The sequence below is a fragment of the Nylanderia fulva genome, unplaced genomic scaffold (assembly GCF_048542155.1).
Source record: "Nylanderia fulva isolate GAGA-0341 unplaced genomic scaffold, ASM4854215v1 Scaffold394, whole genome shotgun sequence".
In the NCBI taxonomy this organism is placed as follows: domain Eukaryota; kingdom Metazoa; phylum Arthropoda; class Insecta; order Hymenoptera; family Formicidae; genus Nylanderia; species Nylanderia fulva.
In genome coordinates, this window is record NW_028190471.1 from 30,001 (window position 1) to 44,257 (window position 14,257).

Here is a 14,257-nt window from a genome sequence, read left to right on the forward strand (position 1 = left end):
AACACTCCGGTTTCGCTTATCGGCATCCTGCCTGCATTCGTCCACGTATCGGTCGTAGAATCTCGAAAATTGTGCATCCGACGAGTGGTAGCCGGGAATTAGCAGATATCGTAATAATCGTGTCGCGCGGTCGTGCGGAGCGTCGAAAAGTACGAAACCTTTGTCCGAAACGTATTTCCGTATCGTAGCATTATCTCCTCGTAGCGGCGCTACTCGCCGTCAAGTGCCCCGGAGGTACCGCCGGCGGGCGACGGACTTGGTGAAATCATTCGGTCGTCCGGAGGTGTCGCCCGTCCCGGAGGTGCCGTCCGTCCCCAAGTTGACGCCGGCCGTTATGTGGTGCCGCACGTATAATCACGCCCGTAACGAGCCGTCTCGGTTGCCGCGCGCGTGATTTCGCATCGGGCGAGTGTTCCGTACCGTAATCGCGGTCACCGCAGCTTGCGTGTTGCGTATCATCCGTAATAATTCGAAATATATGTCTCCGACACGTGGGTTTGAGAGACACGTTTCGAGTTAGTAATCGGACAGCGCCCTCATGTCGAGCGAGCGCCGAATAGTAAGTAACTTTCGTCCGAAACGTTTTTACGTAGCTCTCCTCGTTGCGGCGCCGTAAATCGTCGTTAAGTGTTCCGGAGGTACCGCCGGCGGTCGTCTGACTTCGAGAGATCATTCGGTCGTCCGGAGGTGCCGCCCGTCCCGGAGGTGTCGCTGGTCGGCCGTGGTTCCCGGAGGTGTCGCCCGGCCCGGAGGTGTCGCCGGTCGGCCGTGGTTCCCGGAGGTGTCGCCCGGCCCGGAGGTGCCGCCGGTCGGCCGTGGTTCCCGGAGGTGTCGCCCGGCCCGGAGGTGCCGCCCGGCCCGAGGTGCCGCCGGTCGGCCGTGGTTCCCGGAGGTGTCGCCCGGCCCGGAGGTGTCGCCGGTCGGCCGTGGTTCCCGAGGTGTCGCCTAGCCCGGAGGTGCCGCCCGACCCGGAGGTGCCGCCCGGCCCGGAGGTGCCGCCCGGCCCGGAGGTACCGTCGGTGCTTATACCTTATTGTCCCGGCATTTCGTTTGTTTCCTTCTTAATTAATGCTAATTATCGTTGTTTGACATTCGCCATACGGCTATCGTGATAATATTTTATCGTACAATAGGACTTTTCGATCGTTCGCTCTCCGCGACTATGTCTCGATTGAACGCGCCTTTCGGCGCTCGCGCTCGCATACGGCCGTGCGTAGGACCGTGCGTCGCCGACCGCCTGGCCGGCCGGTTGGGTACTATCAAGAGACACGGTAGTGTCTCGCGACCAGTTAAGGGCGTAGCCGAGACACCGTGTATCTTAACGCGAGTCGGACATTTGAGTCTTTATAATATTTCGAATTCTCAATAACGGCTGAAGCAATCAAGTTTATACTAGACTTAATCGATAGATTGAGTTTGAATTATATAATAAAAGTGTCTTTATTTCTGCTCTACGTGATTTGTAAGCAGAGATATATAATTGCAAAGTCGAAATATGAAAAATTTCTTTTAAGAAACGTCCCCGTCATCATTATTATCATCGACCACGCAAACATAGTAGTATCGTGCTACACGTATTCACACGTATACAACACATGCGCACACATATATCACACGTACACAACACATGAATAGATGCATGTATTGGAAATGTCCATCTCGCACGTTTTACAACAGACGGCGATAGTTGCCCTCCGCTATATTGACAGCGTGCGGGGTTAGATATTTTCAATTTTCAATTTCAATTTTTACATTCAATTTTAATGTTATTATTTGCAAATTTATTGTCATAATAATTTATGTGCAAGTTTACAGTCTGTGATACAAAATCAGATATTTTGCTATTATTTCAATAATATTTCAATTATATAAATTATAAATGCCTATGTATGAGTGTGCATATATTTTTAATAATTTTCTTAATTAGCTTCTATATTTTTTTCAGTTGTACATCAAGCAGGTAGCATTATCAGCTCACTTGTGAGCATGGGTTGGGCAATGGCTAGTTATCATCGCAGCATTTGATTAGCTTAACAAGATAAATCTAATATCAGTGCTATAGGAACTATTTTACAATTTTTCTGGCATTTTCTTATTGCAGGTACATATATATCCAATAATTAATATACAAAATTAAATATTATTCATCACACACTTTGTATCAAAATAATATATTTTTTAAAATTTATTTAATCATTTTTATCATTGTGATTGTAGTGGCAAGGATCTTATTGCTCAGTGTCATTGCAAGCATCTGGCCTGTATATACCATAATATATTGCGTAATACATTGGCTAAGTATGACAATATAGATTTTGATAGATTCCCATGGAATATTGGAATTTTGTCGGACTTACAGTCATCCACCACATATGCAGCCTACAATTAAAGAACGCATTTATTCCATATGATTTGCTTCCGTTATTGGAATATTTAAAATAAAAATTTTATTAATAAATTTCGATGAAATAATTTATAAGAGGTTGAAGAAACTATGAAACAAATTCAGTCTCATAAAAGGGTAGTTGGAACAATAGTGGTGAATGCAGAAGGTATTACATGAGATCATTGACATGATTTACTTGTAGTTGTAAACAAAAATTTATAAAATTATATTTGTTTTAGGTATTCCTATAAAGTCAACATTAGATAATACGACAACAGTTCAATACGCAGGTTTGATAAGTCAATTGTCAGATAAAGCTCGTTCTGTCGTACGTGACTTGAATCCAACAAATGATTTAACTTTCTTGCGCATACGTAGCAAAAAACATAAAATTATGATGGCACCAGATAAAGAATTCATATTAATAGTAGTACAAAATCCAGTTGATTGATATTTAAAAGAAACAAAAATATATTTCAAAGTTAAGATTTATTTTTTTGGTTGTTAATTTAATCTGTATGCTACATTGGATGTTAATATCTATTCAATTAAATAAAGAAAAATAAAAGAATAAAGCTTAAAAATTATACAAAATGCAGTATTTAATTACTAATTTAACAAATTATGAACTTTTAGAGTTTTTAAATAGTGCTTTCTTCTTTGGTAACAATATTATATTTTTAAGTTTGATAATTATGAAAATATGTATATATAGTAATTCATGGCATGTTTATTTTTGTATTTAATACAATTATAAATGTACATTTCTCATCAATAAAATATCACAGTATCTTTTTTATAATTTAATTTTAATATTGAGATTGTTTTTATTCAGTGGAAAAAAAAATGTGTAGTTGGTCCCTATTAATTATACATACATATAAGAGTGTCGCACAAATAATTCTATGCAGTCTTTTTAAGATAATATAAAAATACTTATAAATATAATCAATTAAAATACATATAATCAAAATTGTATGTATTAAAATTCAATAGCATATAAAAAAGATTTTTTAAAATTATATATATATAATAAAAATCCAACATTTTATATATATATATATCTATATATATATAAATATATATTTATTTATTGTATATCATAAATATATATTTATTTATTTATATTTACCTATCTTTTTTTTATATATATGGTAGAAATACAATGTATGAGTTATTTTATTTTGCAAAATTTTTGAAAGTTAAACTATTAATTACAATGAAATTATTTCATATAATACCGAGATTCTTTTCATAATAAAGATTAAGAGAGAGTTAGATTTTATCATAAGATTTATAAAAGTCATAAGATAAGGTTAATTGCATATTGTATAGTTTATCTCTCATTTTTTAAAGTAAATAAATATCAAAGTTACATTGCTTGAACTGGTGCGTTTGAAGTATGTTGTCTTTTTGAGGGATGCAAGACAATATAGTACAAAAGCATTGCTGTAATTCCCAAGAAAAAGGAAATGATACAAATAATAAAGATTATATTAAAGTACTAAGCCTCTTTAACTGCAGGAGGACAAGCATATTGCCATAATAAATTTGCTGCAATATTTTCAAAAAAGCAGATAACATAGAAAGATAGATGTTTTCAAAATGTTTTGCTATCTACAGCATTGAGATATATAAAAATGTGCACTATGCCAATAACAGAAGCAAATAATATGGAATAAATGCGTTCTTTAATTGTAGGCTGCATATGTGGTGGATGACTGCAAGTCCGACAAAATTCCAATATTCCATGGGAATCTATCAAAATCCATATTGTCATACTTAGCCAATGTATTACACAATATATTATGGTATATACAGGCCAGATGCTTGCAATGACACTGAGCAATAAAATCCTTGCCACTACAATCACAATGATAAAAATGATTAAATAAATTTAAAATAAATTTTTAAAAATATATTATTTTGATACAAATTGTGTAATGAATAATATTTAATTTTGTATATTAATTATTGGATATATATGTACCTAAAATAAGAAAATGCCAGAAAAATTGAATTTGCTTATTTATTTAAAGATGCTTATCATATACAAAAATGAATGATATAATCTCTAAAAACTCACCTTTAAAAAAAGGTAAAAAAAGGCGACCAGTTAAGGGCACGCCATTAACAAAAATTATCCATTGCAAACCCATGTACAATAGAATTGTATGAAAAATTATCGATTATAAACCCATGTACAATCGTAACAAAAGTAATGAAATAAAAAAAAAATTGCGCCAAGTGAAAGTAGAAACTTGTACCAGTGGAAAATTAAAGTTGCAGACATATATAGAGTCGTATAATGAATCAATAAAAATTTAAATTTGCAAATGTAGAATTGTACCATAAAAAAACTTATCTTTTAAAAAAAAAGATAAACAAGATGCCAAGTCCATGCGCCATGTGAAAAAGTGTTAAACAAAAAAGTATTTTTAAGTAAAAAAATCTATCAATTGACAAAAATTTATGTTCTAAAATTAATATCTCTACAAAAAGTAATGTCCAATTATTGCGCGAATAAATAAACATTTTTATAAAAAATTAAAATTTAAAAACTTATGCAAATTTAAAATTAATATAAAATAAAAAGAAATAAAAAAATTTTAGTTAAAAAAACTGGGCGCGCTGCAATGAGTTTAAAAGTAACAATTTAATTTTAATATCATTAGAATATTATTTAGCAGCGCGCCCAGTTTTTTTAACTAAAATTTTTTTATTTCTTTTTATTTTATATTAATTTTAAATTTGCATAAGTTTTTAAATTTTAATTTTTTATAAAAATGTTTATTTATTCGCGCAATAATTGGACATTACTTTTTGTAGAGATATTAATTTTAGAACATAAATTTTTGTCAATTGATAGATTTTTTTACTTAAAAATACTTTTTTGTTTAACACTTTTTCACATGGCGCATGGACTTGGCATCTTGTTTATCTTTTTTTTTAAAAGATAAGTTTTTTTATGGTACAATTCTACATTTGCAAATTTAAATTTTTATTGATTCATTATACGACTCTATATATGTCTGCAACTTTAATTTTCCACTGGTACAAGTTTCTACTTTCACTTGGCGCAATTTTTTTTTTATTTCATTACTTTTGTTACGATTGTACATGGGTTTATAATCGATAATTTTTCATACAATTCTATTGTACATGGGTTTGCAATGGATAATTTTTGTTAATGGCGTGCCCTTAACTGGTCGCCTTCTTTACCTTTTTTTAATAAGAGATACGTCGCGCTCGGCGCGTCGAACGAGTCGAGCGAGTCCGGACGAGTCGTAAACGTACTTTCTCGAGTCTCTCGCCACTCCGGCGTGTTTCGACCGCTCTCCGTACCGTCGCCGACCGCTTGGCCGGTCGGTTGGGTACTATAAGAGGGTAGGAGAAATTAATATTGTACGTGTCGCGCTCTCGACGTTGACAAACGAAGAATCGCCCGAACGGGTCGAGAACGGATTTTGTCGAGTCGCGACTCTGACACGGAGAGAACATTTATATAAAATGTTTGATTTGGAAACCACGAATATATAAAATAATATACGATCGTCGCAGAACGCGCCGCCGCCAAGTCTTCTCATGCTTGGAGGTTGCGTGTCTCGCGAGAACGTACGTTCGACTCTCGCGTCGTCTCGTATTCCTCTTCGCCGGGGATTACGGTGCGGCTCTTCTCGTTCGTCGCCGAACGCGCGCAAAATTAACGCACACTTATTTATTACGAGCACAGCATTGCCACGAGTCGGTGTCGCAAGACCGAATGGCTCTTATGTGGCGCGCACGCCTCTAGTGTGTTGGCCGCGCGGTTCCCTCTCGTTTCGTACGCAGCAGCGGAATCGTCGCGCTTACCGAGCATCTACTCCACGGATACGAGTTTGCGGGAAGAGTTGCTTCTTCCCGCTCGCTTTGTACGCCGTAGCGAAATCTTATTGCTGGTCGTGTGCGGTTAAACGCGTACGAACCAGACAGAACAGTCCTCGACGTCTAAGCATCGTCGATCTAGCGTCAGGGTGAATCGCGCGGTCTCTCGAGACCGCGCATCATAACATTTGGGAGAATAAGAACACGAGTATTTTGATCTTGTGGATTTTTGAACGGAGAGGAGGAGGAAGAAGAGGAGAGGCGGCGGCGTCGGGGGTTTACTCTCGCCTCCGTCGTTCTCTCGTACGCTTTACATAATAGCGTTAAACACAGCAGAGTGTCGCCGACCGGCTGAGCAAGACCGGCGGCAAATAAAATGGCACATACGAGCGTGTTGCGCGCGCGTCGGTGTTTCGGCATCGAACGCGCGCGCGCGCGAAAAAGAGCTAGCGACGAGTCTTCGGGCTCGCTCGCGAGTTACTCCCTTGCGAGTAACCGAACACGAAGCTCCCTGGTTGATCCTGCCAGTAGTCATATGCTTGTCTCAAAGATTATAAATGTAATTTATTTAATTACATTTTTATTTTTTAAATAATACATATATACGTTCCAAAAAATATAAGCCATATTATTATATATGTACGTGTGTGTGGGTGTATAACTATCATTTAATACACATTCACGTTAAATCACATCATTTAATCATATTTAATAACTATATCACTAACATATATAATTAATACTTATAATAAATCATTTTTAAAGTAATTTTTTTTAAATTCTAGTTATCACTTTATCAGAATTATGAAAAAAAATTGATACAATTGTTAGAAAACTTAACAGGTGAATCGCGCGTCTCTCGAGACCGCGCATCATACATTTGGGAGAATAAACACGAGTATTTTGACTTTGATTTTGAACGAGAGAGGAGGAAGAAGAGCGCGCGCGAGGGTTTACTTCGACTCCGTCGTTCTCTCGTAGTTTACTAATAGCGTAAACACGCAAGTGTGCCGAACGTCTGAGCAAACCTGTCGGCAAATTTAAAATTGGCACTCGGTTGACGCCCGTCGTGTTTATCAACGCGCGGCTCCGAAAGGCTAGCTACGAGTACTTCGGAGTCTGCATTTGATCTATCAGCGATTACATTCGTAACTTGTTATTCAGTATCAATCTTGTCTCAAAAATATAATTAATTTATTTATTCAATTTTTATTTTCTTTAACTAAAACATATATCTTGCAAAATATAAGTATTATTTATAGTACGTGTTGGTATAACTCATTTATACAATCCGTTAATCACTCATTTAATAATAATAATATATATAATATATTAAATTATAAACATTTTTAAAGTTTTTTTTCTTATCACTTATAAATATAAATAAATTAGAATAATTCATACTTTTATATTGCATATAAACAATGATTTTATTTATGCACACTACGCATAAGTCTAATACTAGACTTAATTACTTATATTCAAACTGTATATATTATTATCAACTTTTTCTCGTTTATACTATACTATTTAAAAACAATAATATTATAATAATTACTATTATTGCACTTACAAACTATGCATATGTATTTAATACTGTACCATTTAATATACAAATATATATAGAATTACTGTGTATGAAATTAATACATTCAAATAAAAAAGTTCATATGCAAAAATAAACTCTATAAAATCTATAAATAAACGTAATAATAATAAACTGTGCAATAAACGTAATAATAAACGTTCAAATATTTTATTTATTATATATTAAAATTATTCTATTTAATAACCTGTCCTTTTCTTGTTTAGATCTCCTCATTTTCGCATCTCTTCTTTTGTTCTTCCTTTTTCCTAAAAAGAAATATGTGATTGTTATACATAGGTGCAATAAGTCAATTCTGCAATAAATATTCTATACAAAAATAACAATAAGTTCTTAAATGTTGTATTTAATTTAAAAAAACTAATACACGCAATAATGAACAGATAGTGCATGTGTTCACCCTCTTTAAAATCAGTTTCTTATAAAAATAAAAAGTTTGAGATAAGATGATAAAATAGTTAAATTGAGGTATATTATATATAACTTACAAATCTCGGTCAAATCTCTGCTTGGCTAAAATTAGCCATCTTGCAATTATATCCTCAACTTCCTTATTTGTTAAATTGGTTCTTGAAGTTCGCGCAGCATCTAACAACAAGTTTAAACAGATATGTGTGGTTATAGATTATATAAAAATTTAAAGCGACTTAATTTTATATATATATATATATGTATATATGTATATATACTATTCAAAATTATTTTATATTCCTATGATTACATATTATTGAATAATGATATTAGAGTTCTAATAGCATCATCCAATATAACCATGCATAGAATGCTATATATAAAGTGTCAAAAATATGTCAATAAAAACATTTCTGTGATTAAATATTTATATACTTACTTATGATACATATAGTAATGCGAAGATTTTTAAAGGCATTTTTCAATTTTGCACCAGCCCAACTATATTCCATTGCTAATTTATTTGTTAAAATATGTTTCATCATGTACGAAATCACATCATGATGATCCTTACCTCCTAAAAAGCTCAATTGTCTTGTCTAAAAATATAAAATAATTTAATTAATATTAGTTTATGATCTAAAAATATCAAAATAATAAACATTTGTTTTTCTCTTATAAAAAAAGTTAACATTACTTTTCTTTTAACTTCTTTAAAATTATTTAACATTATATAAATAAATAAATATGTCCAAAATATTGCTTTTTATAAGACATTTCAATAAAATGTTTCTAATCGTAAGTATAAAATGATAATATTTTGTATATACCATTTCTGCAGCAACACATTTGTTTTTTAATTGATTATCAATTCTCTGTAATTGTTCTACGGTATCTGCTGGCAAATCGAAATCATAATGTTCATTTTTTTTTAAATCCGTTTCCTCATTTTTTCTTATGTGATTATCCAACTTTATTAAACGTTCATCAATTGTTGTAAGATTTAACAATACTGCATTTAGTTTCCTGATAATTAAATTATGAAAATCTGCAAAAATAATTGACACATATTATTGTATATCTACTCATTGTCAGATTATATAAATATTACGAATTATATACCATTTTAAATATATGTTTACAGTGATATAAATAAAAAAAGTTAAAACTTTAATAATATATATATATATATATATAGGTAAGCTTTTACAAAAATTTAAAATTAATAACAGATATATTTTTACCTACATCAATCTCAGCATTACAAGTATCGGATGTAGATATTGTATCTGAATTTTGTGGAACAAGGTCATCTTTATTTGCTGTTCGATGTTCTTGTGAACTTATAGATTTACTATATGTAACTGCAGACTTTTTAGACTGAATATTAATTATTTTTTCATTACTTATTTGTATCGGAGGCTTAGTTATTTTCTTATAATTTTTTATCAGTGGTTTTTTTATTTCATAAGTCATTTTGCTTTTATTTAAATCGTTTGATATATTAGAAGCTTCATCTAAATCATTGCTTGTGTCAGTTCTATCTGAATTATCAGAAGAACTTGAAATTTTTTTTACTCGATTCATTTTCTTATCACCTTGTATTAATGGTGTCTTTATTTCACAGATTTTGCTCTTATTTATTGTTAAAGCTTTTGGTGTATTAGGAAAATTATCTAACTCTAAATCATTGCGAGTTTTTAATTTATTGATGCTTGTGTCGCTTGTATCAGAATTATCAGGAGATGAACCTGTATTTTTTTTTGCTCGTTGATATCTCGATTTTTTGAGGTTATTTCCATCATCACCATCTATATCGGATATTTGTTCAGCTAATTTAAGTTTGTCTATAGCTTTATCATATGTATCTAAAACGTATAAAATTTTTGAATATTAAAAATTAGATTTTTGTTTTTATATATTTTATAATCAAATATCACTTAAAATTTAAATTTTAATATATACTTTTAATACATATATATTATAATTTTAATTTATATAATTTTTGATAAAAAAATAAAATACATTTTTTATATTACTAACCGCTGCTACCAAAAATACGGATTATTTTATATAATTGCCAATCATCAGAAGGAAATATTCTTTTCATAATTGCTTTATTTATCTTAATTTGACTTGTATATGATGGCCATTTACATTCCTTATTATTTTCAGTTAACCATTCAGAAGGAACAATTTGTAAACCATCTTCGAACTCCACAATATTATACGCCATAATAACTGTAAATAAAAATTGATCAGCATTGAAATTATAAATAATCTATGATGTAAATAATATGATAAAAATGTGACGATAATAATAATAATAATAATAATAATAATATTTGCAATTTATATTAGAGTATTATAATTACGTTTAATTATTTAATTACAAATGCAAATTAATATTAAACATGTATTATTCAGTTGTGTGTAACATCGGAAATATAATATAATTTTTTTTATAAGGCATTTTCAACATTTTTGCTCTAATTTTATCAAACTCCCATGTCTGAAGATGAGAATATTCAGACATGATACCAATATTTAAAGTTAATGACGAAATAGGCTGTGTATATAAATCTTCCACTAACACAAGTACTTTGCCAATAGCATACATTTTATTGTCATTAGATTTAATGAAATTTAAAATTGACATTATTTGTCCATTTTCAAAAGAAATGCAATTATTTTTTGGATCATCACAGTTAATATAATATTGATTATTGCAAAAAATTTTATATTGTTGTACAGAAATGAAATCTTTCGTAATAGGACCATCACAATGAGAGCGTGTAAAACATTTTTCCATATCGTATGAATTTGAATATATTTTGAATGTTTCATTATTATGTATTGTCTCAATTTCTGCAAATCTTCTTGTTAATTGCTGTAATGGTTGGTTAGTTTTACGAATTAATTTCTTTAACGTAGACATATAATTCTCAAATTTAAATGCACTAAATTTATCCAGAGCACCAAATTGTTTTACGTCTGCAGCAAGATGTAATAAATTATGAATATTATGTGAAATATATTTAGAACCGTAGATAACTTGAAATGATTTTACAAAATGTTTTAATAAATTTTCTGCATATTCTATAATAGAAGTTTGATATGTTAAAGTAGGATGTGCAAGAATTGTGATTGCTACATGTAATGTTAGAAAATTTAAATATACATTTTCTTGTAGTATTCCTTTCAATATAATAGGACCTGTATATAATAAAAATTGCCGATATTCTGTGGCTTTCCAATGTTTGATATACTTTAATGATCTTGGTTTTCGAGCAAAATCAGAAGGAATATAATTGCGTAACTTTATTAGTTTCTTAGAAATTTGTTCTTTGTCTGAATTTGATAATCTTATCTTAAGTGGTCCTGAAAGCCATAACATAATAAGTTTACGCATAACACCCAAACATACCAGGTGCATATAATCTAGTGGCACATTTGTAACTAAGCCTAGATTTGGTATATTTTTTAAAATTGTGTCACCAGTTTGATAATCAAGATTATAAGATCCAGTAAAAAATTCTTTATCATTACGTAACATCATATTAGATGTGTATGGAAAACATATATGTCCTTCTATATTATCACCTTCAATAATGCATTTAGTGCAACTATTATATCCAGTGTGTCCTTTTACATTTAAAATAAATGATTTAGCAGGAGCGTCACAAATTATTGCTTTAATTTCGACTTTTATGATCTGTCCCTCATAATCAATCCCATTATTTATAAAAGCAATAGCATCACCTACAAACATTTTTAAAAACTCATTTGCATTTTTTGGTTTTCCTTCACCATAATATAAGGCAATGACATATACATTGTTTATAATATTATCTGCACATAATATTGGCCATAAACTCTTTGTGGAAGACTTATATATAGGTAAACCATCAATATTTATAAATAATTGAATGTTATCAAGAGCAAAATTCAATCTTTTACGTTCTTCAATAATTTTTAGAAGAGCTTTTTCGAGACCTAAGTGGCAGTAATCTCCGTTTTCAATTTGTATAATTTCAGTTGATTTAGGAGTTTGCAATAATGTACGTGGATCTTTAGGCAAAGTATAATTAGTGTGTGTTTGCAATATCTGTAAAAGGTGACGGAGTGATTTGAGTGATATCTTTTCTTCAATAGCCCATTTACTTATGTCATGTATAAAAGTTTCGTTATCATTTAAACACAGATTTTCATAATTGTTATCGACTATAGCTTGCAGCTTATTTGCATCCGTGTAATTTTGTATCATACAGGCATTATTTTCATTCAGAAAGTTAATATTATTTTCATCATAATATTGATTTAGATTTCTATCTGAGTATACTTTATCAGAATCACATAAAGACGAAGCATTCTCATCAACAACAATTAGTTGATCATTATTATTATTAATTATTGCCATAGAATCCGCAGAATCAGTCTGATGAGTTATCATATTCATATCTGTTACTGTGTTTCTTGCAACTAATCTTCGTTTATGTCTTGCACTATAAAATATTGAGTGTTTTCGTTTGCGACCCATATTTTTCACAAAATATATTTTTTTTCCTAAATATACATATACAATGAAAAAAAGATATCTTGTTACAATAAATATGAAAAAAATATAAGACAAACATAAGATAAAAAATATTGTATATACTAACCTTAATTTTTATGTTGATGTTTTTCACTTTGTTAAATCACTTCTTATTGCTAAGTGATCTTCTGAGATCACTTATTTTGAGTCAAAATGTCCTCTTATGCAAATAAAAAACACGTGCTGGTACACCAACAGACTGCGTATACGCTGCAGAGCGTTTTGGGCAACGTGTACGCGCCTACACGGTCACGCTTGCATTAGGATTAGGTAAGATTAGGTTACATTAAGTAGCGTCCATTAACGGTGACGTGTTGATTCTTTTACTTTTAGAACAAATCAACGTCAAGTCTTGACAAGATGACAACTTAGCAGTCATTCTGCTGAACGCGACTATTTTAAAGAAAAATATTTCAAATAAAAGTTGTTTGATTCAAAGGAGGTCATAAAGTAGATGATGCCCTTTATTTGATGAATATTTTAAGAGATATTTGAAGTGGTGTACGTGTTATTTTAAATTGGACACCCTAATATATATTTAGTTATAGCAGTAATAAATATAAATAAATAAATATAAATTATTTATTAAATATATCATAAATTAAACTTTATTTTTCTAATTTTAATTGTTGATCGTCACAGCACAACATCTTTATGATGTCACTGTGACATTTTCTTGCTATGACAGATTTTTTATCATTATTGTTACATTTCGTGATATACTAGTTATATCAATGTGACATTTTTGATGATATCACTGTAACATCATAAAGATGTTGTGCTGTGACGATTAAATATATATTTTATCGTCACAGCAGAACATCTTTATGATGTCACTGTGACATTTTCTTGCTATGACAGATTTTTTTATCCTTATTGTTACATTTCGTGATATACTAGTTATATCAATGTGACATTTTACAATGATATCACTTCAATTGTGATTAATGATATCACTGTTACCTTCCAATAATCTCACAATGACATCACAGTGACATTACATTTTTTTGTCACCTTGTGACTCTATTGTGAGCTTATTGTGATGTCACTGTGACATTTTTTGCTATGGGGGATATAATTAACTTATAAGATACATAATAACACAAATCGCTAACACAACTAATATGGTCAGTGCTGTTAATGTGGGCAATAAGAAGTTTTAGTAATATATATAAGTTATCATCTAATTGCATTCATTTATCGCTAAATAATTTTAATACAAGCCAACATTTTAATATAAAAATATTAATTTCTCTTTGATTTTAACGTAAAAATAAAAAATTCATGAATACACTAAATACACTATTATTGTGATACTTAAAAAATGATAAAACTTATTGACGTTGTTGCTTTGCCTGTAAAAAATAAAAGTAATAATAAATATGTTGTTATA

The 14,257-nt window shown here is 31.2% G+C and overlaps 2 protein-coding genes across 2 annotated transcripts; one reads left to right on the forward strand and one right to left on the reverse strand.

The window, feature by feature from the left end:
• Nucleotides 1-1,634: 1,634 nt before the first annotated feature.
• On the forward strand, nt 1,635-2,845 carry LOC146721949 (dynein light chain roadblock-type 2-like). Its single transcript, XM_085485808.1, has 4 exons — nt 1,635-1,717; nt 1,946-2,101; nt 2,218-2,552; nt 2,626-2,845. Exons 3-4 carry the CDS (start codon nt 2,495-2,497, stop codon nt 2,835-2,837), a joined length of 270 nt encoding a protein of 89 aa, XP_085341934.1. The 5' UTR covers nt 1,635-1,717; nt 1,946-2,101; nt 2,218-2,494; the 3' UTR covers nt 2,838-2,845.
• A 5,197-nt stretch (nt 2,846-8,042) lies between these two features.
• LOC146721950 (uncharacterized) lies at nt 8,043-9,198 on the reverse strand. The gene is made up of 4 exons (XM_085485807.1): nt 9,098-9,198; nt 8,707-8,866; nt 8,345-8,444; nt 8,043-8,104 (listed from the first exon to the last, which is right to left on the reverse strand). The coding sequence occupies exons 1-4, from the start codon at nt 9,098-9,100 to the stop codon at nt 8,059-8,061; spliced, it is 309 nt and encodes a 102-aa protein (XP_085341933.1). The 5' UTR covers nt 9,101-9,198; the 3' UTR covers nt 8,043-8,058.
• Nucleotides 9,199-14,257: the final 5,059 nt, after the last annotated feature.

What these genes read in the sequence shown, in the direction of transcription:
- LOC146721949 (XM_085485808.1), top strand. Translation starts at nt 2,495, where the DNA reads ATGAAACAAATTCAGTCTCATAAAAGGGTAGTTGGAACAATAGTGGTG. An exon ending in AATAGTGGTGAATGCAGAAG is followed by an intron (nt 2,553 to 2,625) that starts GTATTACATGAG and finishes TATTTGTTTTAG; the next exon opens with GTATTCCTATAAAGTCAACA.
- LOC146721950 (XM_085485807.1), bottom strand. An exon ending in CATTACTATATGTATCATAA is followed by an intron (nt 8,445 to 8,706) that starts GTAAGTATATAA and finishes ACTTGTTGTTAG; the next exon opens with ATGCTGCGCGAACTTCAAGA. An exon ending in CAGAGATTTGACCGAGATTT is followed by an intron (nt 8,105 to 8,344) that starts GTAAGTTATATA and finishes ATTTCTTTTTAG; the next exon opens with GAAAAAGGAAGAACAAAAGA.